Source organism: Ascaphus truei, chromosome 2 (assembly GCF_040206685.1).
Source record: "Ascaphus truei isolate aAscTru1 chromosome 2, aAscTru1.hap1, whole genome shotgun sequence".
Taxonomy (NCBI): Eukaryota; Metazoa; Chordata; class Amphibia; order Anura; family Ascaphidae; genus Ascaphus; species Ascaphus truei.
The window spans coordinates 237,852,731-237,880,012 of record NC_134484.1 but is presented as its reverse complement, the minus strand read 5'-3'; the positions used below and the strand labels follow the sequence as shown (position 1 = coordinate 237,880,012).

The window sequence follows — 27,282 nt, the reverse complement described above, 5'->3', positions numbered from 1 at the left end:
CCTGGTTTGGGTTCCTATAATCCATGTAATGTGCCTGTAAATGTCTGAAAGTAATGCACATCCAAATAGACAAATAAGCATATGCACACTTGAAGCCTCTAATACATACACACATGCAATCACAAACTTGCAGACACTGATAAACCCACCTGTACCCCCCAAGTGGAAATCACTCACATATACAAACATTTACATAAGCACAAATTCAAATATTACAAGATGCACCTACTGTAATTGCACTCTTTTTTGCTCACATGAACACAGTCTAGCAAAGACCTGAACATGTTCAGTACTGGCAACAGTCCTGTTGACCACAGAGAACTAATACAATATGCTTCAAGCACAAGAACTACAGTACTGTGTTATGTTGCTCCTGCTTCATCTATAGGGACATTGGCTACCCAGTGCCCTTACTACTGTATTTAGCTCACTGGGTCATACACTGCAACCCACTTTAAGTTAATTCCTTGGAAGGGAGTACTCACTCACAAGCGACCCGTTTGGATATTGGTAACACTGTTTGAGGGCATTAAGCCCCTCCACCTTGGTTATACATGCATCTGTGCAGCTAGGCACTGCTCCTTTCTAATCTCCAGGAACATCCGCTATCTAGCGATACTACTATCTTGCTTATGTTTTTACAGGGGCACCTGCACTACTCATATGCAATACCAAGAGGGCCCTTCTAGTACTGTTGTGAGCTTATATCCCCCTTTCCCAGGTAGCACCCATTAGCATGCAGCTAGCCACTGCCTCTCCTTATTTGTTTCCATAGGAGAGCTCATATGCGTACATCTGCGTTGCCCCAAAGGCGCACAGCCTGATGGGGCCCCCCCAAGAACTGCTCCCCTCTGCACAGGACCGGCGTGCTAAGGGTTAACATGTGCTTGATCTTTGTTGAATCGGCAACCCCACCCACTGGAATGTTAATGAGCCATGGGGACACAAAGGAAAGATCTTTTTGTTCACTCCAGCGTACATCTGCGTTGCCCCAAAGGCGCACAGCCTTTGGCGCAGCCGAAGGGCAGCCAAAGGGCGTGAGCCATTTGCTGCCGTTCGCTGATGTTAGTTGATGTTAAAGCTGCTCTATTTCAATCTGAAACTCACAAGCCCTTTATCCCCAGTACCCAATTTTCCTACTTTATCTGTCCATGAAATGTCTGTGAAGTGACTGTATAACCCTGTTCTTTTATTGTAACCATGTATTTTTTATATAACTCTGTGCCCAGGACATACAGTCTACTTGAAAACGAGAGATATCTCTCAATGTATTACTTCCTGGTAAAACATTTTTATAAATAAATAAATATGGGAACCATATACTATTCACAAGAGACACCGCTGGCAGACTGGCAGCCCTGATCATCCTAGCTTGGTCTGGGGACCCTTACCCATATGAGTATGTTATTCCCCTTGATCGCAGCACGAGACACCGGGACTGCAACTTTACCATGACAGTATTTTGCAGTCACCCCCAGCTAATGTCAGGTCTCTTGTTTGGTTCGGAAAGATAAAGTTGCATGGTGCTCTGAAACAAAAATCACAGCAAACAATCATGATTGACTTGAATGTACAGCGGATTACCCCTCCAAAGGAAGCAAAAGATAAGGCTAGGATATTAAATTACACCCATACACCTGTTAGATGTGTAAATGGAAAATAAAGTCCCACAGGCAATGAGGTAAGGACAGTATACACCTGCCAGTGTCCAGCATTAATACAACATCATGGTAATAACATGGGGTAATAAACAAAAATCCTTGCAGCCACTAATGGAGAAAGGAGAGTGGAAAAGGCTCACTTAAGAGTATAACTCACGCAATTGAGGAGCCTGATGTTTCACTTCTCCTGGGGTATACCGTGCCTCCGTTGATGTAGATAAGCAGGAGCAGGGAAAAGAAAAAAACGAAGCACTGGTTCCACTGAAGGTTAAAAATAAACACAGAGGTGCGTTCCCACAATAAAAGTTTAATGGATCAAAAAAAGCACAAAAACAGAACACCTACGCGTTTCGGGCTTGTGGCCCTTTATCAAGGTTCACCTGTTACTAGGACAAACCAGGCACCGGGGGTCTTAGATACTCAACCTGTGGTAGACCAGTCACTAATATTTTGAGTGCACTAGTCCTACAAAGTGATGTATTTTTCAACACCATTTTTTAAGTTGTTTGTCCCTGTACCAGGGACTTATCCCTGTTTAAGAAAAACTGTCTCTAAATTCAGCAGGGAGCTAGTTAATTGCAGCCAGGCAATTAACCAGACTCCAGCTGGCTAATTCAAACTCTAAAAAAGCCTCCTAGGGGAAAATGCCAGGAAATGTCCTTAGCACACAAGGGTGCTGAGTCTGACAGAGGAGAAAGAGGACTGACAGAGGAGATTTTCCTTAGCACACAATTGTGTTGACATAAGGAGAGACTCTCTTTAGCACACAGGATAATGTGTGCTGATAACAAGACACCAAGGGAACAGCCCTATCTTCCAGGGTGCAGTAAACCGGGAACCTACCAGAAGCTGGACCCTCAACAAACACCCATCCATCCAGATCCAGAGCCTGACTTGAAGGGCCACCTGTATTGAGGTACCTTTTGAGACTTTGGGGTACAGACTGGTAAGGGGCTTTTCCTCCCAGTCTTGTAGAGAGGGACTGAGAAGTAAGTTAGCCCTTATACAGGGATAGGTGTTTGTTTATTTTTGTATGCTTTGCCTTGTTAAAGGAATAGGCTCAATACAGCCATGCTTTAATTTCACTCAAAACAGTCTCCGTGAGTGTACGTACCTCTGCACACATCGCTTACCTTCCCCATGCATTTTATATCTGTGTTGTAATTAAACATTATTTTGAACTAACGATCATATCTACACTCCCACATGGGGGACTTCTGTCTTGTCTCTAGTTGACTAGGGCTCACAGTCTAATACCCTAACTAGATGGTCTATCCACCCACCTAGTTAGTACACCTGGCTGCACTACCACAAGTGTCACAATACTATTTACTAGGTAATACTTGTCACTCAGCCTACCCACTATCGATCAGACTAATATCACAATTTGTTTAGCAGTACGAGTGCATGTTATTGGGGCCTCCCTGTCTTCTGCCCTCCTCAGGAGAGCCTCTGTCAATAGGACTTCTTCCTCTGGCTTTATTAATATCCCCTAGTGCACCTACTCCTCGTCGTTATTGTTCTATCTAGGTCTAGCAGGCATCTCTGTTTTTCTCTGCTGTGTATCAGAGTTTAATCAGTGTTAACAGTCATTCAAAACAATGGCATGATACTCTGATACACGTTATGGAAGATTCAGACGTCTCCCCTCCCAAAGACAGTTGGCCCTTTTCAGACACCACTTTCAATTAAGGCAATTGTATGACCAATTTTGATCAAGAATAAAGGAAAACAAATATAACTTTATTTAGATAGAGTAGAAGGTTCACAGAATGTTCATAAACTGTTATACCAGTCACCTTTAATTTTCATAAAGCGAGACACAAAAAACTCCTGATTTTTTTTTTTCAAAAACAAAATACAATAAACAGCAAGGATTGCCAACAATTTTTGTAAGATCACATGACCAATATGCACATCTCTACTTATCATCATATACTCTTGCATTCTACTGTAAGCATAGATTGTTTCGTAATGCTGTATTCTCATAAACAAAATTGGCCACAAAAAATGCCCTTTTGGAACGATTGTATCAGCTATGTTCGATGGCCTGCTTATATTCATCTTTGTCATGCTTTTTCCTTCAATAACCCATGCATGAGACACATACGACAATATACTGTAGCTAATTCTCTTAAGTATGTTACAGTGTAGCCCTTCAGGTGGCTGCTGCAGCCAACTGGGACCCAGGTGTTACTGTTTCCAAATGAGCTGCAGCTTCTGTTTGCCAAACTGGGAATTCATGCCTGGTTGGGTTCCTATAATCCATGTAATGTGCCTGTAAATGTCTGAAAGTACTGCACTTCCAAATAGAGAAACAAGCATATGCACACTTGAAGCCTCTAATACATACACACATGCAATCGCAAACTTGCAGACACTGATAAACACACCTGTACCCCCCAAGTGGAAATCATTCACATATATACATATTTTATTCCTCAAACTATTTTAGTCAGTAGCAGACACACACATACACATACACACATTTACCCAAGCACAAATTAAAATATTACACGATGTACCTAATTGCACTTTTTTTGGCTCACATGAACACACACTAGCAAAGGCCTAAACATGTACTGTACTGGCAACAGTCCTATTGACCACATAGAATTAATACAGTATGTTTCAAACACAAGAACTACAGTACTGTATTATGTGCAGTATTGGGTAATGATACATTACTTAAGTGCTGAATCATTGTTTATGAGTGTTGGTTTTAAAGGAGCAATCCATACAATATCCAACATGTGTGTTGTTCTGCTCCAAGCTTACTGTGGCTAATGAGTTGAGACAGGCAGTTTACTCAATTCCTCCTTCTATACAAAATGGGGTCTTCTTAATTTCTGAAGTATTTTGTATTATAAGAACAAACAGAAATAAAAGAAAAATGTTTTGGGGAAGTATAAAAATAAGTAATAGGGAAGAAACAAAGCTTTCTCACAGAGACAGCAGTTTGGAGAGTCTTAGCAGAGGCAGCAATCTGTAAAAAGAAAGAACTGATACACAGAGCCAGAAGGAAAAAGTTTGGACTGTACCAAGTGACATGGAAAAAGGAATGGCTCAAAGCCTGAGGGGTAGAGAAAGGGAGGTTGCTAAGGCAACAGACCAAAACTTGAAGAATACAGAAGAAACTGAACTGGAGGCAGAAAACTCCCTATCTGGTGTCAATAGATACTACTATAAAAAAAAACAAAAAAAAACATGTGGAAAATATACTAAACATACAATAAAACAACAGTTTTAAAGTCCATAGTCCACATTAGTAACATGGTACCGGCCGGTACCACCAGGGCTAAAAAGTCCTTTTTGGTGAAATGTGTGCAAAGTTAGGTGCACCAGTCATCGATAGCTTTGTGCTGCTTAATATCTCTTTTAGGAGCCATTGAAGAAAACGGGTTGAATGTTCTCATTTTCTGGAGCCCTGGTAAGACATTAAAAGAATGGTCTCTGTAATTGGTCCGATAAAGGTTTTCCAGTGGTTTTTAGTTCAACTTTACGGACCTTTCCATTCGCAGTAGGGATGGTCTTGACAATAAGACCCATTAGCCACTCATTTTGCTCAACTTGTTTCTCTTTGAGCAAGACGATGTCTCCTTCTTGAATGTTTTGTTTGTTAGACTAGTACAAAATAGGTACACTCACAATACCAGGTAACAAATCAGCATGGGTGCACAGCAACAATGGTCCCGCTGGATGCGGAACTACAGATAGATCAAAAATAGAAAAAGAGGCACTCCACTGGTTTTCAAAGATTATAAAATGTATTGCGCAAGCATCAAGATTTCGGTCCACATGCGAACCTTTGTTTAGATAAAGTGTAAGTGACTGTGCATATCTTATACACCCTCTATGGGCACACCATATGAAAACGGCGCCAAAAAAACCCCATGAGACCTAAGCTGCAAGCTGCAGCAAAAAGGGTCATAAAGTACATAAGTTGCCATAAAGTAAGTAGTGGTAGTAAAGAACGGTAGCCTTGATGAGGCCCTTTTTCTTTCAGCTGCCCAAGTATCTAGTTTAAAAATAGGAGAAGCAAAGTGCAATGTTTCACACTAAAACTCACTTGTAAGGTAATATATGGTATGGTTGTATAGTACATGCTTGCTTGTACAATATACAAGTACGTTTTAGTTAGTGGTGGAGATTTTAAACTACATTAGGATGGAGGGGGAGGGATAAGAAACAGATAACGAACTAAATAGATTAGATGGAGATGGGGAAATAGCAAAGGGTCATGGAAGTAGAATGGGGGCAAGTGGGAATTTGGCAACTAGGGAGACATCCATATTAAATACAGATAATACTAGTAAACTTCTAAAGACTGAAACCAATTGGAGTAGAAAGGAAGGAGCAGATAAGATAATAGTACAGGCTGAAAGAAAACATTAATGCATGTTTGCTAATGCAAGAAGCCTGACAGATAAAATGGGGGAGACTGAATTAAAAGCTACAAGGGAGCAGTATGATATCATAGGTATTACTGAAACATGGTGGGATGAAATTTTCTGGGCAGTTAATTTTAGAGGGTTATTCCGTTTTTCAGTAGGATCAAGCAAATTGAAGAGGAGGAGGAGTGTGTATATGTTAAACCGGATCTAAAACCTATTATAAGGGAAGATGTTTATGAAGGGAATTATGAAAATGTAGAGACCTTGTGGATAGAAATTGTCAGTGGAGGTAAAAGTACAAAGAAAATGTTTGTAGGGATATGCTATAAACCACCAAATATCTGTGAGATTGGGGAAGATAAATGACTTTTTCAAATGGAGAAGGTATCAAAACTAGGTAATATTTGCATAATGGGTTATTTTAATTATCCAGACATAGACTGGGGCAATTAGATAAGCATAACAATAAAAGGAAACAGGTTTTTGGGGGTGCTTAAAGACAATTACATGACCCAAATTATCGAGGAACCAACCAGGAGAGGAGCAATACTGGATTTGGTAATATCAAACAATGTAGAGGTAATAACAAATATTGAAGTCCGGGAACATTTGGGTAACAGTGATCGTTTCAGTATTTGAAATAATTGATCAAAAACCAGATTACTTGGGTTTAACAAAGAGGCAGATTTTAATAAACTAAGGACTAATCTACAAAGTATAAATTGGGATGACGTTTTTGCAGGGAAAAATGTGGAAGATAATTAGGAAGTCTTTAAAACATTGTTTTGTTAGAAAAGCACACTCATCAGTGTATACCCTTGGGTAATAAATATAAAAGAAGTATAAAAGAAATAAGTCAAAACCAATGTGACTAAATAAACAGGTAGGGAGGAAATGGACAAGAAGAGGAAGGCGTTTAGATTCTTTAAGTCAGAAGGGATGGAGACATTGTATCAGAATTATAAAGAATGCAAGAAAAGTTGCAAAAGGGCAATCAAATTAGCAAAAATAGATAATGAAAAAAGGATTGCAATAGAAAATAAGATCAATCCTAAAAGATTCTTTAAGTAACTTTATAACAAAAAAATGAGAAAAGTGAATATAGGACCCTTTCATTGTTAGATGGGCAGGCAGATTATTGGAGATAAGGAAAAAGCAGAAGTATTAAACTTTGCTGGTTAATAATTTGCATCAAAGAAACACATTTGATACAAACGTGAACAGAAAATGGAGAAATATGTCAAAACAAACTTCTAGTGCACTTTTTTTTACGTTGATGCATTTCCTATGCGGTCTGTATAGTTATTAATACTGTGCAATCGTTTTTTTAGAAGGGCTGCATTTTCACATTCATATTTGATAGAACAGAATAAACTTTACAAATGCCAGACCAACTTTAAGTTTACTGTATAGGTAAAAAATAAATAATGCTATTTACGTCATCTCTGACTCTATTTTTCCTCTCTGTTTGCAGGGCTCTGCTTAGAGATTTTTCACTTTAATATAAAATAATACGTTTATTTTAAATGTGCTCTAAAATGGGATATTAGAAGGAGTAGTATTATTAGGGCGGCACACATAACTGGTCATTGTAATAGCATTGTATTAGTGCTCTCATAAAGAGAACAGTCACCTTGAATCCTCGCAGTAGAGATTAGCGAATGTTTTTAAAATTGATTCATGAAAAAGTTTTAACAGAATCTCACAATTTTTCAACACAGTTTTGTGAAAATTGCAGTATATAAAGGGTCATGTGACTTGGTCTCAATATGATTTTGTGTGGTAGGGCCAAATCGGAGATTACAGAAAAAGGCCAGTTGACTTTTAATTCCTGGCACAAAAAAAACTCCCAACATTTGCTGATTTTTTCCTAAATGTTTTGCAAAAAAATGGCACATTTTGCCTGGTTCGCGAACTGAAGTGAAAAGTTTTGCACATCTCTAGCTGGCAGCACTGGACAGAAAAGCTGATAAATGGCAGAAACACAGCTGATGCAAAATGTATGGGAAGGAAGTTGAGATTCTCTGTAAGGGATGTCAGTATATGTCAATATCTTTGTTGAACAATTTATCTGCAGGGAAAGCTATTATTTCATTTGGCAAGGTTCTATGGACACTGTCAATGCAGAAGCATACCATGGAAACTGTAACAAGACCATTTTAAAATAGGAATTGACTAATATGATGAAACAAGTCTAAGTGACTGGCAAATTCCCCCCTCTGGGACAGTTTGAAATATGATACAGAGGGCTATAAAGTAAGATTTATAAAAAGCACTCTATGCAGTATCTCAACAGCTACTGTATGCCTATGTTAACTAAACTCTGCTAAATAAAAAAAAATGGCACCAAATTGCATCAGCCTATTCATTAGAGCCGTATCACATGCAGTAAACAGTATAATGTGCATTTTACTGCAGTGATATTTTTGTGGTAGGGTTAATGCAAATAAGCATGCACGTGAGTATTCTACAGCTAATTGATCATGAGCTCTAACGTACTAGTCCCTAAACTCTGCTATCTTGTGATATAAAAAATAAAGAGCAATTTTAATCACATACCCCAGGCTGGTGTATAGATAGATACACGATAACCTAACCCAATCAGGAATAGATGATAACAAATATATTACATAAACAATTAACATGTTAATATATTAACCCCTTTGGGCTGGCCACAACAGTCTACTAACGACTTGATATATTCTCAACACTATACTACGTACTACCTCTCTTTACATGCATATAAAAGAGGCTATTAAGGCTTAAGGACATCCAATGTAGTCTCATTGGCACCAAATAGGTTATGCAAAATAAACCTGCTTATCCCATTTACTATCTGCAAAACATAATTAAAAAATTAGGAGAAAAATACTTATATTCTAGAATCAAATTCTTTATGATGTTATACTTATTTTAAGCTTTTTCATACATAATTTGGAAAAAATCCAAATCCAAACAAACTAAGTTTTTCACAAATCCAGAACCAAAACACAAGGTGTTTTCTAGAACCAAAACACAAAAACATTTTGAAAGTGCCCACCCGAAGCTTCTAATGCAGTTAAGCTTCTGAAAAAAAAGTAATAATGTTGTAACTCTTAATCAAATACAAGTAAAAAAAGTAACAATTTCAATCAATACTGTACAGTACATGACAACAATAGCAGAGACCAGTTGACTTTTCAATCCTTCCTATTAATTGACTCAATTTTAAAAAAAAACTGAGAAGATAGTTATAATTCAGAAATCCAATTTTTATTGGACATAAACTATAATCTCATTTCACATACAGTATAAGTATCAATTTATGTCCCAAAGCCAAACGTCTCCTTAACATTTTTCATTTCATCTGTAATGTGAGGTTAAAGGCATGGTATTTATTGTCAAAATCATTGTGATAACAATAATTATTATTTTTACTTGAAAGCAATGCTGCACATTAGAGTATAATTTTGTTCTTGTAGGGAACTTTTGGGACATTCTAAACATTAACACATGACTAGTGCAGCGTTGATTAAATTTAACCTCTTCCACCCTTTATATCCATTAAAATAACAACACAGTAAATATTGAAATATCACCATCAATTATGGTGATAATAAATTGAACTATTGAAAAATAGTAAAAAAAATATGACTATTTTCAACAACAAACATTACGTTACAAGGCCGTGCCAGTTACCAGCAATGCCAGTAACCAGCCATACAGTACCATCCCTACCAACACAGTGAGCACATCCCTATTTTAACCTTCTCAGTTAACATACAGATGTGGCAAGTCTTATTGCCTCCGACACCATGGCAAGTGGCATGACCGCAACCCCGCTGCGGTCCGATTCCGAAGCATGGACCCCCTGCAGCGTGACTGCGGGAGACACTGTTTCCGGAGCTACAGCTTTTACTTGCTCAGCTATGGCGCCAGAGACAGTAAGTCTTGCTACATCTGTAGCTACCCATTCCTTAGCCACTCCTAAATCCTAGACATTTTCTCTAATGTTCTTTTTGGTTCAGATATAAAGCTTATTTGGTTTATATTTGGCTTACTTACCAATTACCTTGTATATCTGTAACTGAAATCATTATTGTTTTTCCCCCACTTTCATCTGAATGTTAAAGCTCATAGACACATTTTTTGTATTTACCTATAATCAATGTGGGGTCTCCGCCCTGTTGCCACACAATTGAACTTTTAATCGATTGGATTGATTTGGGGTCAAAACAAAAATTGACCAACGGAGATTACTGCTTTAACATTAATTTGTCAGTAGTTTACTATTTACCTACTAAAATCTTGTTATCTTGCTTTTGAAAGATCAAGCTATAATATTTGGTCATGCATACAGTATGTTTCTAACATGTATTTTACTTTATTCAAAGGTAAGGACCTGGATTTTGACGGTTGGCTACACAACAGCATTCGGAGCAATGTTTGCAAAAACATGGAGAGTCCATGCAATTTTCAAAAATGTAAAAATGAAGAAAAAGGTAAGCAGTTCAGAAATGCCCAGCGAGAGGTAGAATGATTCTTGTGTTACTACAGATGCAGCTACGAGTATTCTAACACTGCTTTGAGAAATCTGGGGCAATCTCCCAGTAATGCTGCAACATTTCACTGACATTTCTGCAGAAAGACTAATGGCCCATCGGATTAACACAGCAGGGATCCCTGGTCAGTTTGAATGGGACTGCCAGGGACCCCCGCTGTGTTAATCCGATGGGCCATTAGTCTGTCTGCAGAAATGTCAGAGAAATGTTGCAGCATTACTGGGGTATTGCCGCAGATTTTCCAAGGCAATTGTTCGGATACCAGTGGCTGCACCTGTATACTTCACAATGACCGGGGGTGTATTTTATGTGATCACAAATCAATATCATTTATAATCATTACATTGATTTCTGTGGTTTATGAGAAGGACAAATATACAGAATTTAGGGATAAGATCAGACACGAACAACAATCCCAGAACACCTACAGTATGTAACTGAAAATTATATTTTCATAAAACAATGTACAGTACTACGTGAATAACAACTGTCGCTATGATAACCTCGTTTAGTAGAACAAATAAGAAATGGGTAAGAAGTCTTTTATTTGTTTGTCCAAGTTGTATTCATAACACTGATATTCTTTGTCCTCTTTCTTTGTTTATTATGATTAGCGCCTTGATAGGGACCTAGGGACCTTTTTACAAAGGGATGCTACTATATATTGTAAGACACCTTCCCAGTCTGTAAGACATAGTGAATGGGCTGTTTCTTCCAGTACCAGAAGGTGTCCAATGGAGAAGCACCGCTAAGTAAAAATGGCCCAAAACTTGACATAGATTAACCTTTGCATTGAATATTAAACCATTGGTTGTGTAATATTAGATATAAGAGCACTCATCTTAGACCTGGTGTTTTTAACCCTTTGTTGCTACTCAATAGTGCTTATACAGTAAATCAACACACATGGTTGGTATTGTATAAAAATACACTATGACTGATACAAGACAAGAATATGATTTTCATTTACTGATGGGGCGGCCGTTATTCGAACAGATCTCGAATTGGAAGTCGATATAATCCCCTAATTCTCCCCGGTTTTGGCACGTTATTTTTGTTGAAATGACCGTGATGCATTAGATGCCCAAAGTAGGGACCCCTGCTGTGTGAATGCTACCGGCGGCTGCCTGTGTGTAATAGACGCGCAGTAAGAGAGTCTGAATCAGTCACTCTAACTCCGCGCCTCTCACAGGCGATCACGGGGGTTTTATTAAAATTCTAAAATTACAGTTTTGTAGCAGGGGGTCTCCGGAACTGAACCCCCTAGTTCCCGAGTTACAGGCCCGGTTATGGGGTGCCGGTACACCCGCCATGTTAAAATCCTGTGGGATCGAATCTAAACAATGCAGAGGGTTACCGGCACCCCATAACAGGGCCTGTATCTCAGGAAGTAGGGGGTCCCCAAGGCTGAAATCAACTTTGTTTAGCTCGGAAGACCCCCTGCTCCCCCACACTAGTATCAAACACCTCCCCCCTCCAAATAAAAAATCATTACCTTAGCGGGTAGCTGCTAAGGTAATGAAGCTGCTTAGATTTTATTTTTATTCATAGTGTACGTGACCAGGGAGTCTCTTGAGCTGAACAAAGTTGATTTCAGGTCCGGGGACGCCCTACTTCCCGAGTTACAGGCCCAGTTATGGGGTGCCGGTATCCCCGCCATGTTAAAATTGTGGGTCACGTGACTGCGGGACTAGAGGGATACGGGCACCTCATAACGGGGCCTGTATCTTAGGAAGTAGGGGGTCCCCGGGGCTGAAATAAACTTTGCTCATTTCAGGAGACCCCCTGCTCACGCACACAATAGATAAAAATGAAAAAATTTTAACAGCTTCATTACCTTAGTGGCCATGCAATGCCCGCTAAGGCAATGAAGGGGTTAAGGTACAGGTGCCAACCCTGTGTGTAAAAAAACTAAAACATGGCCTACACAGTACAGTATATTTAAATAAATCACCCCCCCCCGCACCACCAAACACACATACATTACATTAATGGGCCAAATAACTATTATCCAGATACAGTATGGATAATAGATTATTTGGCCCATTATTAAATACATTAACTAGCATAATAAAATAAATACATTTCTACTTACCACTGCAATACAGTATGAATCCCCTCCACCAGCAAAGCCCATCTGTCCTCCGTTGCCAAAAATAAATAGCAAATACATTCTGACACATACAGTAACATCTCCAAATAAAAACAGCACAATGCAAATAAAAATAGATCTCTTCTCCAAGAACACAGCATCTAAAGTACAGTACAGTTGGCAAATCAATATCTAACAAATGGCTATACAAAAATGTAATTTTACAATGTGTACAGTACATGATGCAATTAATCTGTGCATCATGTACTGTACACTACAGTATGCCAAGCAATGCTCTAAATAAAATAAAATAAATAAAATACCATCAATCAATCCATTCACAAATCAATGACAATACAATCCAAATCAATTACACATTTCACTATTAAAATCCTAGAAACAAAACAAGTAAACAGAAATAAATTACCATCAATCAACAAAATCTAACCAACAAAAATCCACTATTAAAAAGCAAACTCCCCCCCCCCCTCTGAAATAAACTATTGCAAACACATTTGCACACAAAGCTGCAAAATACAGTTAAAAATGCATTTATAAAAAGCAAGCAAACATGAGCAATACAAGCTTTTATTAGCTCTGTATTACTGTATGTATATTCATAGGGACATACATAAATACAAGGGCAATAAATGGACATAAAAAAAAATCAATCACATTAAAAAAAAAAATTAAACCTGTACAAGCTAAATAAAATACATTTCTCTTGTTTACTTATTATTAGATGACACATTCACCGACTCGGAACAGTATGCTCTCGAACCAATCCACGCACAGGAAACAGGAACCCATAAAATAAAAACCATAAAATAAAAAAACATGTCTTTGTCTTCTTTCTTCTACAGGACTTGTACTCCATTGCGTCAGTCTTGGGGCTTCTTTACCTTCTCCGGCTCTTCCGGGGTCTTCTGGGGTCTTCTGCCGCCACGCCCCAGACTTCTTCTTAGAGGGGAGGTCCTCCCTCCACGCCGTCTGGCTCTAAAATGAGACGACATAGGCTTTTATAGGCCTATGACGTCACATTTTTGTCATATGGTTCCCACGGCCCTGATTGGGCCGTGAAAACCATGGGATTTAAAAAAAAAAAATTTCAATTGATGACGTCATTTAAAGTCAATGACGCCAGCCAATCAGAATGGCTGTGCTTCAATTGCCTTTAAGATGACATCATCAAAAGAAAGATGGCCACCCTCACATGGTACTTGAGATGTAAAACCCACTTCTGATTGGCTCAAGTACCATGGTGGGGTGCCATCTTTCTTTTGATGACGTCGTCTTAAAGGCAATTGAAGCACAGCCATGCTGATTGGCTGGCGTCATTGCCCTTAAATGACGTCATCAATTTTTTTTTAATCCCATGGTTTTCATGGCCCAATCAGGGCCATGGGAACCATTTGACGAAAATGTGACGTCATAGGTCTATAAAAGTCTATGTCGTCTCATTTTAGAGCCAGGCGGCATGGAGGGAGGACCTCCCCTCTATGAAGAAGTCCGGGGCGTAGCGGCAGAAGACCCCAGAAGACCCGGAGAAGGTAAAGAAGCCCCAAGACTGACGCAATGGAGTACAAGTACTGTAGAAGAAAGAAGACAAAGACATGGTTTTTTATTTTTTGGTTTTTTACTTTATGGTTTTTTATTTTATGGGTTCCTGTTTCCTATGCGTGGATTGGTTCGAGAGCATGCTGTTCCGAGTCGGTGAGTGGGTCATCTAATGGTAAGTAAACAAGAGATATGTATTTTATTTAGCTTGTACAGGTTTTGAATTTTTTTTTTATGTGATTCATTTTTTTTATGTCCATTTATTGCCCCTGTATTTATGTATGTCCCTATGGATATACATAATACAGAGCTAATAAAAGCTTGTACAGTATTGCTCATGTTTGCTTGCTTTTTTTTAAATGCATTTTTAACTGTATTTTGCAGCTTTGTGTGAATGTGTTTGCAGTAGTTTATTTCAGGGGGGGGTTGCTTTTTAATAGTGGCTTATTTGTTGGTTAGATTTTGTTGATTGATGGTAATTTATTTCTGTTTACTTGTTTTGTTTCTAGGATTTGAATAGTGAATTGTGTAATTGATTTGTATTGTAATTGATTTGTGAATGGATTGATTGATGGTATTTTATTTATTTTATTTAGAGCATTGCTTGGCATACTGTAGTGTACAGTACATGATGCACAGATTAATTGCATCATGTACTGTACACATTGTAAAATTAAATTTTTGGATAGCCATTTGTTAGATATTGATTTGCCAACTGCACTGTACTGTAGGTGCGGTGTTCTTGGGAGATGAGATTTATTTTTATGTGCATTGTACTGTTTTTATTTGGAGATGTTACTGTATGTGTCAGAATGTATTTGCTATGTATTTTTGGCAATGGAGGACAGGTGGGCTTTGCTGGTGGAGGGGTTTCATACTGTATTGCAGTGGTAAGTAGAACTGTATTTATTTTATTATGCTAGTTAATGTGTTTAATAATGGGCCAAATAATTTATTACCCATATCTGGATAATAGTTATTTAGCCCATTAATGTAATGTATGTGTGTTTGGTGGTGCGGGGGGGGGGGGTGATTTATTTAAATATACTGTACTGTGTAGGCCATATTTTAGTTTTTTTACACACAGGGTTGGCACCTGTACCTTAACCCCTTCATTGCCTTAGCGGGCATTGCATGGCCACTAAGGTAATGAAGCTGCTTACATTTTTAATTTTTATTTATTGTGTGCGTGAGCAGGGGGTCTCCTGAAATGAGCAAAGTTTATTTTAGCCTCGGGGACCCCCTACTTCCTGAGATACAGGCACCGTTATGGGGTGCCCGTATCTCTCTAGTCCCGCAGTCACATGACCCACAATTTTAACATGGCGGGGAAACCGGCACCCCATAACTGGGCCTGTAACTCGGGAAGTAGGGCGTCCCCGGACCTGAAATAAACTTTGCTCATTTCAGGAGACCCCCTGCTCACGCACACTATGAATAAAAATAAAATGTAAGCAGCTTCATTACCTTAGCAGCTACTCGCTAAGGTAATTATTTTTTATTTGGAGGGGGGAGGTGTTTGATACTAGTGTGGGGGAGCAGGGGGTCTTCCGAGCTAAACAAAGTTGAATTGAGCCTTGGGGATTCCCAACTTCCCGAGATACAGGCCCTGTTATGGGGTGCCGGTATCCCTCTGCATTGTTTAGAATCGATCCCACAGGATTTTAACATGGCGGGTGTACCGGCACCCCATAACGGGGCCTGTAACTCAGGAAGTAGGGGGTCCCCAGACCTGAAATCAATGTGGTTCAGTTCCGGAGACCCCCTGCTACAAAACTGTAATTTTAGAATTTTAATAAAAGCCCAGCGATCGCCTGTGAGAGGCGCGGAGTTAGAGTGACTGATTCAGACTCTCTTACTGCGCGTCTATTACACAACGGCAGACGCCGGTAGCATTCACACAGCAGGGACCCTGCTTTGGGCATTTAATGTGCCACGGTCATTTCTTTAAACACAGCAAATTTTGTCCCCGTTGTAATCACGGTTTCCCGCATAAATTACCGCGTGAAGTGTTCGAATAACGGCCGCCCCATCAGTATGTTCTGAAATTCTGAGACAAATGACAAGTTATGGATCTCTAATTATGATTTGTGTGTGCACATGCGTCAAAGATATATTTGAAAAATTAGATAAGGAAATTTGGCTTCGGAGGTATTACGGGTAAGGGCTAAAAGACGGAAAATTAAATAAATGAAGGAAGTGGCACATTTTTGCATATATTGTGGGAGAGGCCCATGGCCTCACACACAATTCAGGGCTCTAGCCCTTTAATTAAGGATTAGTGACTTCTGAAATGTAGCCTCATTGTGCTCTAAGCTGGAATCACAGAAGATATGACAATACAAATGTACAACTACTATGCACTTTATATTCTGGTGGATGACTACATGGAAGAACATAAGTAATAACATTTGTGATGCATTGAGATATCATATGAGCACTATGTTAAGGGAGTATTTTTTTTTTTTAACTTCTGATCTCATACAGGGCTGTGACCCACATTTTATTTGTACATAGTTTTAGTAATTAATAAAAACATTTTTTTTTGGTGCAAATTGAAGAACTAATATGCATGGCTTTAAAATATATTTTTTAATCATTTATCAAGAATTAGCTCAGAGAGACTTTAATTGTGTTGTCAAAAGGAGATACATTATATGAATTTAATATGTCTTGAAAAGAAAAAAAGACAATTTAACAGCTAGAATAAAATATAATTGCAAACAACAATGCAGTTGGTATTTTAAATAATATTCCATTAGATTGATGTGTGTGTGTGTGTGTGTGTGTGTGTGTGTGTGTGTGTGTGTGTGTGTGTGTGTGTGTGTGTGTGTGTGTGTGTGTGTGTGTGTGTGTGTGTGTGTGTGTGTGTGTGTGTGTGTGTGTGTGTGTGTGTGTGTGTGTGCTGTATATACATGTATCATGGATTAAACCACAAATGTAGGTCAACAAATTTTAATTGCATAACAAAGTAAAAAGACATTTCGAGTAGCTGGGAAGAAGCTCTGCTATGTAATTTTTTTCTGACATTAATGAATCAGCAAAGGTTGCAAAATGTATATGAGCACATTGGTAATAAATGTTGCATGTTTTTAAAAAAAGAATATGATATCTGTTTCGTCATTTGTAAAATATTACCTTGTAAGGGTGTGTGCATATCTGATATATATATATATATATATATATATATATATATACAGCTCAACCCCGTTTTAGCGCAATCCACTATAACGCGGATCCGCTTAAAACGCGGTGTGAGTGTGGACCCCGAATATTAAAAAAAAAAAAAATAATAATACATTTTTTGGATAAACTTTACACACACATGCACGCACGCACGCACGCACGCACGCATGCACGCATGCACACACACACACACACAGTCTCTCTGCCTCCAGCAGCCACAGGGTGGGATAGAGCCTTATCTTGGATATGATGCGGATGACGTCACTGAGGCTTCCAAACTCTGGCAGCACTGGGAAACGAAAGGGGATTAGAGTGCGTGGGCCTTCCGGGGAGTGACTCAACTCCAGCCACCCTGCGGACAGCGAGCGGAGGAGCCGACGTGCTATGTAAGTGACGCGGGGGAGAGGGGGCTTCTCACTGTAACCCGTTCTACTGGTGGCCTCGGGAGAGAGAGGGGTGTCAGGGCTGTTTGTGTTGTTGATATCAAGGCCTGGCTGCTGCTATTAGGAGGGCTCAGCCCATGTGCACAATGCTGGGAGACTGTAGGAGCCAGCAGCACAGCGGGCAGGACGGGGCTATGTACCAGCATTGTGCTGGAGGCAGTGACTCGCTCTCATTGCAGGAACTGTTACACACAGCTCTCCCAGCAATGCGCAGCACTGTGAGATCCAGTGACTACCACACCAGAGGACTTACAGTATGTGCAATCAGTGCACAAGAAGCGAGGTGTTGCATCAGGTGAGGGTGAGTTTAAGGAGTTGCTATGCAATTCATTTTCAGTGAGTAATGTATGGGGTCATTCATTATACAAATCACCCCCCCCCCACCTGTCTCTGGTGGTGCTTGGGCTGCCGGCGCTTCACTCCTGGCTCCTCCTTCAAATCGGGTGCGCGACGGCCATTTTTTTTACAAATAAGCGAGACCCCGGTTATAACGTGGTCGTATCGGGTGGCCCCCGAGGACTGCAGTATAATGGGGTTCAGCTGTATATGTAGCACACTTTCTTCCACCTCCTGGGAGATAGGGTGGCTACGGTGTGTGTGGTGCATTACCAGTGGCTCACAGGAGGCCTGAACCTCCGCTGCTTGGAGCCTGGGGTGTACCTGATTTGATGAGTGACAGCACCTCCACCTGCATGGGATCCTGACCATGTGGGATATCCCTGTGCAGGACCATATATGACCAATACACACTAATGAAGTGAAACAATAACAGTTTACTATAGGCCTAAAACAATCATAACAATAGCACCAATTCCGCAATATTAGGCCTCGCAGGGCCGCAACCCCTCACCATGTTTTTTCCAATACCGTGTCCATAAACCTGTGGGGTTTACCCCAATGTACTGAGGTGCTGCGGGCACCAGATCGTCCCAGTGTCCACCGAATCAACCACCCACCCAAGTGTGTGAGACAGCGCTGCCCCACAAATGTGAAGGTGAGTTGGTGCACTTAGTTGGGTACCTGCCAGGTGTGTCCACACCCGGGCATGCAGATGTTTTACTTATGATGGGATCCACGGATCCATTGCAGTAACCCATGAAGCCTCCGCCTCTACGATGGGTGGGTGTAACGAAATTGTGGGTAATCAGCGCATTAATAAAGGCGGTGTGCTCGTCTGGTTACCCCTATTTGGGGATGAAGGGGTTAATTTTCCATACACTGTACATCTATTATTTTTCCCTCTGTCCCTTGTTGTCCCCATTTTGCAGGAGTGTATGTGCCTGCATTAGTGTATAACCCAGTACACTGACGTTACTGGCTTTGGACACAAGATGCCGCTGGGAACGCTAAACCCCAAGTTAAGTGGATAAGCGTGGCGCGGTATCTTTGTTCCATTGTCAAGTATAGGTATCCATTACTGAGACTGGAAGCTGTAACCGCAGAGTCAATTGAATCAAAGGGCTGCGGTTTCCAATCTCAAGTGGTACTCGGATACAATGTATCGCTGTCCCGGTTAGTCAGCGTAACTTGAATGGCGGCTGCTCAATTGGCGTGGGAACTAGGTAAATTGATGTGAGAACTCGGCCAAGTGATGTGGGAACCCCGTAACCGCAAGTCAATTGATGATAGAATCCCATAGACCAGCAATGCCAGTTCAAGGAGAAGCCATAATTCGGGAGCGGAAAGGGTTAAAAACCTGAAATTTGGTGTGCAGTCCCAGTGTAACATCCCAAGCCCACACATATGAAAAATATAATTGTGAGATAAGGGGAACATGTATTTTCAATAAAGTGTATTTTGCTGCAGGTTTTAAAAGGACAAGCACGATGAAGTTTTTTCTCCTGTCATTAAAATGCACACAAGAACCAAATGTTTTGACACCTATGAACTGGGTCACTTTCCTATGCAAGCTTCAAAGATCCCATGCTGGGCCAATGCCTGTGAGTCTAGGGAAGTGTTGCATATGAAAGCCCCAGAGTCATATGTGTGAATTAGCCAGGATAGTTGCTAAATAGGAAATCCTATTTAGCCATCTGGGCTAGCTCACACCCTGAGTTTCCCTCCCAGCCTGGAAGATGCCAGGTAGAAGGGGGAGTACACATATGCTAAGCAGGCCAGGTAGCAATGTCGCACAGGCACTGTAGCAACAGGAAATCCCTAGAGTGCCCACTCTCCAAACAGTGGGCAAGTAAGGGATTGGGGAATGAGAAAATTCCCACGAGGGGGATTGGGTGGGCATGTTGGAGATAGGCTCTCAAACCCTATATACATGCTGCTCAAGCTATCCCCATTGTCTTTCATTTTTCATTTAACCATGTGAGTGGACTTCCATCACGCTTCTAATAGCGGATAAGTGCAGCACCAGCGAATTCAAAACGCAACGAAATCTTTCCATCAGAACCAAGTACAGAACTCTGCTTCAGGATTTTGTTAGTGCTGGGGGTTATCTAACGAACCCCAACGGACCAGAACAAACTTTGTCATTTTCACGGAGATATTGAATTTACAGCGTGTGCCCCTCGCAACAGGACTGCATGTTAAAGAGACAATATTCCGGGGCTTTGTTTTATTTCTGGACATTCTATCCCGTTCTCTGTTCAGTAAGTGTTTTTATTAATTGTATTCTAAGGTTGTCGTGTGTCTGTCTATCAAGGAAATAAATGACAATTTATTTTGCTCAACTTGTATGCTCAATCTAAACCCAAAATATAAATGTGTTGATAATAGTTGTGTCCATCGTGACAGTAGGTCCCGCAGGGATTGTACCACACTTGATAGTCTCTGCAGTAGATGGGTGTCTGGTCCCAGAACACCTGAGGCAAGAATGCAGCTGCGTCCTGGCTGTGTCCCTCACTATTATGCTACAGGGCAGTGTCCCTATCTATGGGCCTGTCCCTGCAGCAACCACAAGCTGAGTGGAGTTGGGGCCTAGCTGGGGCCTAACAGGGGGTATCTGGCCTAGTGCAGGAGCCACAGACCCCTGTACACACAACCCACCCCTTCCATGTCCCAGCTCCGACAAACTCGCGGTCCCAGCGTGCAAAATGTATCAATGTTGTGCAGGAGAAATGCTGCAGCCCTATTGGCTGATCGGCGTCAGGTGGTGCCATGTCTCATAGCCTTCTGGGGGCTGTAGTTCCCTCAAGTCGCTCCTCATGTAATGGCCACCGGGCACTCTGACTAGTGCGCATGCGCAAGACTCTGCTAATGGCTGCCGCACTCTGGAAGTCGCCTCTCCTCCTGCCCACACACAACCTGTCTACAGCTGAGTATTCTTTTGTCAATTACCAGGACTTTTCAACAGCACAGGCTTTTTCATATGCTTTTTAGCAGCAACATAGATGCCGAGCTGGGTAGCAGACTTATTCATCTCCCTTATTGCTCCTTGCCATAGTGTTTGTTGACACCTCAGCATGCTTTAGTGTTTTATTTTTTGGACTATTTCATACAGGGTTAGAGTGTTATATTTATTTTCCTTTTTTCCTCCCCTGTTACTCCCCCTTGGTTGTTATTTTTTATGTGTGCTGTTTTTCTAGCACTCATAAGTTTATTTCAATTTATTTATCTCTCCTTAGTTGCTTGATTTCATTTTGGTATAATTTATAAAGATCTTATTTTCTCTTCTCTTTTCATGCAGCTACAGTAGGGTTTGGTGGAGATGTTTTTGCACTTTCTACTGTTTTGTATTACTACTCATATATGGATTTCTAGTTATTAGTTCATTTCAGAATAGGGCATTTAGTCCTTAGATTGTTTTTTTCTTTTGTTATGCTTTCTTTATATTTTCTAGCACATTATATACCTAATGTGGATACCTAGGCCATCTCAATGTGGACCTAGGTTGTCACATTGGCAATCAATGTACATTACTCCCCCTCCCCCACCCCGCGGAGACCTAACCATCCACCACCTTACTTCACTACCCCCCAACAAGCCCCCCACCCCAACAAACAGAATTATTATTAAAGGAAAGCTTTAAAACTGATTCAAGCTGTCCATCTTTGTTTAGAACTTTTGTTTGTACCTTTCGACAATTTATAAAAGTTTTGCTATCATTTTTCACTTGTACAATAATGCCACCTGATCTGGAGGCTATGCCTTGGGCTCATTTATGTATATCTTCATTTATCTCATTGAGCGTGCATGCTAGGGCTTTGCTTACTGTAATTCTCTCTCTCAAACAAAGTACATGTGTCAGAGAACTGTGGCATTGCCTCTGGATCTCTGACCTTAAATGTATGACACAGTAAATCATTGTTACAGCTGATGTATACCAATACTGACTTTTGCTTGTTGAAATCCTTGTATTAATTTAAACATTTTTTAAACATGCATATGCGTGAATAGCATCATACAGAAAGTTCTACCTGACTTTTAAAAAGCTGTGTCAGATTATACTATGAATATATTTATGACATAGCAATATTGCATATTTACTAATACTAATAAATTCAAAAATATCTGGGGAAGAATTTCCTTGGCAAACGATTTTTGATAACTATATCATCATGACCGCTCTGGAACATTGCAATCATGTGGCCATTCCTCAGACTGATCACATGATTGCAGCCTCACTGATTCTGGAAATGGAAGAAGAGTCTTTGCCAGATCACTATCTGCTCTCCACAAGAGTGCAGAACCCAATCTTCCCTGGAAAATTAGCTACAAATGTTCATGATGTAGGCAGTATGTCATGGGGCTCCTGGAGTGCTATTCCCCAGGGGTGCTAAACTCCAGTCCTCAAGCCCCTGACCTGTTGGGGCGGGAGATTGAGGACTGGAGTTGAGCGCCACTGCTATACCCCATGACATAGTTGTTATGGCATGGGGCACTCAAAGGGTTAAAGAAAAATGTACTGTAGAAATATATAGAAGATCGCCATTTTGGTCCTACTTTGGACCTTTATCAAGTTACAATACAAAGCACACCCGTATGGAATATAAAAACTCTAAAAAATGCCCGCGAAGGAATTGGCACCAATACTGTGTGTGTGACGTTCCTAGGCATTGGCGGTCTGCAAAAGACATTACAGGTACCGGGTATGGAATGTGTTTTAAGGTGTCATAAAAATTATATCAGGGAACGCCAGTGCCCACCAAATAAAAGTGTCAAACACCAAACAAAGTGTTAAGTGTTGTAAAGTTCATGACAGGCATGAAAGAATTGCAGAGGAGCATATAATAGTACCTACAAGTTTCAAATGAGAAATAACAATTTGTAACAATGTAGCACACGCAGAATTTTGACATACTGTACTAGGCCTCAGCAGAAAATTATATGATGTATCAGAGTAAAAAGATAACAATCACAGAAGGTCGTTGACTTACTTGTATCCATATGTTTATTTAGCACCAGCCTCACATAGAAAGTCTATAGCAAAGTTTAATCCGAACATATAATCCCAATTAGCTCAACATCATAATTAAGGATCTGTCAAGACTGCAAAAACCTATCATGATTTTAAACCATCTTACAGAGGTACCGTAAGTAGAAAATTCATACTAATATAGGTATAGAGTAGGGGTGCGCAAACTGGGGGCCACGCCCCCGGGGGTGTGGGATTTTTCTGTGGGGGGGGGGGGGAGGGGTGCGGCGTTTGCAGAGGCCCAGGGCCCTTCCCCACGACATTCAAATAAAATGCTGGGGGATCGCGTGAGGCCTCTGCAACTTCCCTTACCTTGATTCAGGCAGCTTGTGTGATGCGTTGAGATGATCCTGCCGCATCATTTGACGCTGGATACAAGGTGTAGGGGGGGGAGCGAGCAGTGGGGTAGAGCAGGCCGGGTGGTGCAGGACAAAAAGTTTGCGCACTCCTGGAATAGAGTGTACACTTTTGAATAACCAAACCATAATAGGGACAACATGGTGCCTTGAGTACCATAGTCTGGTTCGTACTAACCATGGTTAGGGTTAGAGAACATAAGAACAGGTATGGACAATGCATACTGTTTAACTACAGCAATGTTAAACATATCATTCACAAGTGGGAAGTAATAACCACTCAGTTTTTGCAAAGCAGCATAAGCACAGTAAATCAATAAACCAGGGGTATGTCAGAACATCAAGTAATTCTGTGCATATCCAAATTGTACCAGCTTGTATCATCAAATTAAAAATATAGTCGTGGTGCCCGATCAAAATGTAATTATAATTCTTGTTACCATCAGTATTAATACTGTTGAATAATGTAGATTTGTGTGATTCGTACCATTAGTCACATACCATGGTCTGAACTACTCTATTGAGTAATCTTAATCAGATTAGTTATACAAGGGTAAACAGACACTATTACAGGTACGGCTAGTACATACGTGGTTAATCAGGACACAGACGGAATTGCAAAAGTGCCTTAAGTAACATACCAAAGTCCAAGCTAGCCATCAGTATTTAAATAATACCACTACAAGAATGAGGGTAAATTAACACTAGATTAGGTATGGACAGCACAATATCATAAAGCAAAACATGAGTCTGTACATTGTGAAATAATAGCATCAGTCCAAAATTGGATGCTGTGATATCGTACATGGGAAAACAGCCATAAATCAACAATATATCCATACTAAATAGGTAATCTATAGGTTAGATAAATATTGTAATCCTGCAAAATGCCAAAACCCAAACACTGATTGCATGCACTAAACCAATGAATTCACTGGTTAGTGCCATTGTAATTATTACATGTTCATCAGAAGCGATATCAGAAGCCGTCCACTACTGGCAAAACAATGCTCATTCAGAGAAAGCACAGGACAGATCCTCATTCAGTCCACGTCGGGTAACTGTATCCAATTAAAATATACATCTAGCTTCTTGAATTAATAGTAGTTGGGTCATGTCCCTCAGACAAGGAGTTAACTAATAATGGTTCAGCTGATTGAAAGAAGAAAAGTGCCCTAGGCTAGGGTTGCATTCTACAGTATATTGATTGTGATACTCAATTTTATTACTGAATATGTATCTGCACTATAGAATATCTGTCTTCACCAAGCCATACCTCCCTGTACCAAGTCTTTAAAACCATGCATTCTTTGCTTATCTTCTAACTGTGCAAATATATTTTCCCCAATAATCAATTTATCTGTATTTTCCTACCATTACTGAATTACCGGTCACAACAAAAAGCTACATATCATTTTTAAATTAAAACTAAACTTTTATATATTTTTCGGTCTCCACAGATTATCAAGGATCAGAAATTGCTGGTGATTGTTGGAGGTATGCTGCTGATTGATCTGTGCATCTTGATTTGCTGGCAAATAGTGGATCCTTTAAAAAGGACAGTAGAAGAGTACAACCTTGAGGTATGTCACTAATCCACTGTGGGGATATGAGAATTTTCAACTTATTCTGTACATCATACAGTACTTTTGACATGCATGATGACAAACCTGCATATAAGTGAAAGCAGCGTCACTAACATGAAGTATTATAGCATGCTGGCAAATCAGAAATTGTATTCAAGCAGCAATTAGGAGTGAAACTGTTTTGAGATTGGGATAGGTAGTATTAGTGCAACCTAACCATTATTTGCCGGTTTAAAGATAGTGTAAGAGAGGCTTTATACAGCGGGTTATTTATTAAAATGTGATAGTGCTGATCGGGACACTATCACGCAAAACCTCCCACTGTCTTCAAAGCTTAGTGCCCCAATCAGCAGAATCTAATAGAGTGATAAACCATAACATCATGATTTGGCAATTCCATGTGTGGAAAAATGTGGCCTGTTAGGAGAATGGTGGGGATGATCCATGGTGGTCAAATGGACTATCAATTAATAATGGGTAGCATGTCTGTTATAGCATCAGCAGGTGAACATTGTATGTTTCTGATATAAGTGTCTGATTGCTGTTGTCAGCTTCAAATATGCATGCAGATATAGATGAGCAAATGTCTTGTGGTTTTCTCTGCAGATCTGTGTGGTTTTCCAAGAGTTGTATATTAGTGAAAATGTTCATTAAGATTCACACTTGGGGGCATTTGTGAAAAAAGCTCCATAACTATAGTATATTTGTCAGTTTGTGTAGAAGCTTGTGATGTCCAGCACATTCACCGGAATTTTGCCATATATAAAGATCTAGTTCAGCATTAATACCTTGTATGTGTTGAAGACAAATCTGACTAATCTCTCACAGTTGTGGTAACAGGTGGTGTGTTAATGTCCATACACAGTCAGGAGTTGAGGACTGTTCACAATGAAAACCCTTAGTCCTCCCTGCCACTGCGGTCACTAGTATCAGTCTCACTGTTGCAGGCTGCAGCATAGTGCCATTAGAATAACTAGGCCAGTGCCCCCTTCCCATACACAGCCAGTCACCCAAAGCACGATAGCACTGTATGCTGCTATAATTATGATCATGATATTACTGTATTGATTTATATGTTGTGATATTATTGATATGATAACAGGCACAGTGACACTGGGGATAATTGACCCGCAGTAATTACAAGCAATAGCTGGCTTTCAACAGGTTGCCTCAAGCTGCTACACTCCTAGTTCCCTCTCATATCACCCTAGTACCACTACCAACTCCAGTGTGTCTCTGGGCCTGATATAAGGTCTCGGCACTAAGAGCATTTCAAGCCATTTCAAAGACGGCGCACATTTTTTAGAGTAATACTGGTTGCACAACATTTTCTGATCAGCGCCAATTTCTCAAATATGCAAGAAAAAGGTGCACAGCTTTACTTGCATATTTTAACACACAGGACAAACAAATCTGTAAAAGACTACCTTTTTTCATCGCCATTTAATTGTATTTGTATAAAAAAATGCATTGTATAGTATCACAAAATGGAACAGTTATCCCTTCCTGTTATTTAAATCAGCCCTTGTGTGATATCAACGGCTGTTACAGCATACAAACTACTGTACTCAATAGTGTCTGGTTCTTTAAGCGGTACTTCCCAGTTTCAAAGTGGAGCAAGAAGTTACTGTATAAACATGAGACTTCTTTGCTCCGAGTTTATAATAGATGCTATGGCAATGAATAATAGATTCACAGAACCCATTAGTTCACTAGACCTACTTGGTAAGAACTCCCGTAGATGAACACTAGCTAAAGCTTCCACGTGGCTGCAGGGGAAAAGTCCATTTAAAGGCAGGGTCTTTGCTGAAGATGCTTGGGTGTTTTTAATTATTAACTTTGGAGAGCACGAAAGCCTTTTCTCTGCTTTTAACACCAGGTGGCACAGATTATCCTTCCGGTTTTCGGTATATTGTGTTCCAAAGAGACGATTCCGGCACTGCAGATTTTTACATCATATAAAGATCATGAATCCTGCTCCTGATCTCTGAGATTTTAAAGCATAAATAATTAATAATAAGTGCCTATTGTGGAAATAAAACAGTTGCTGCTGAAGTATGTCATTTTAAATTAAGAATACTCTTAATGACTCCTTGCCATT

General features: G+C 40.1%; 1 protein-coding gene across 2 annotated transcripts in view; it reads left to right on the top strand.

The window, feature by feature from the left end:
- Positions 1-27,282, top strand: part of GABBR2 (gamma-aminobutyric acid type B receptor subunit 2) — a 1,005,342-nt gene that overhangs the window by 746,186 nt on the left and 231,874 nt on the right. For both annotated transcript variants that reach the window (XM_075585987.1, XM_075585988.1), the window contains exons 12-13: positions 10,429-10,536; positions 25,056-25,178. In XM_075585987.1, the coding sequence (XP_075442102.1) occupies positions 10,429-10,536; positions 25,056-25,178 (231 nt within the window). The remainder of the gene's footprint in view (positions 1-10,428; positions 10,537-25,055; positions 25,179-27,282) is intronic.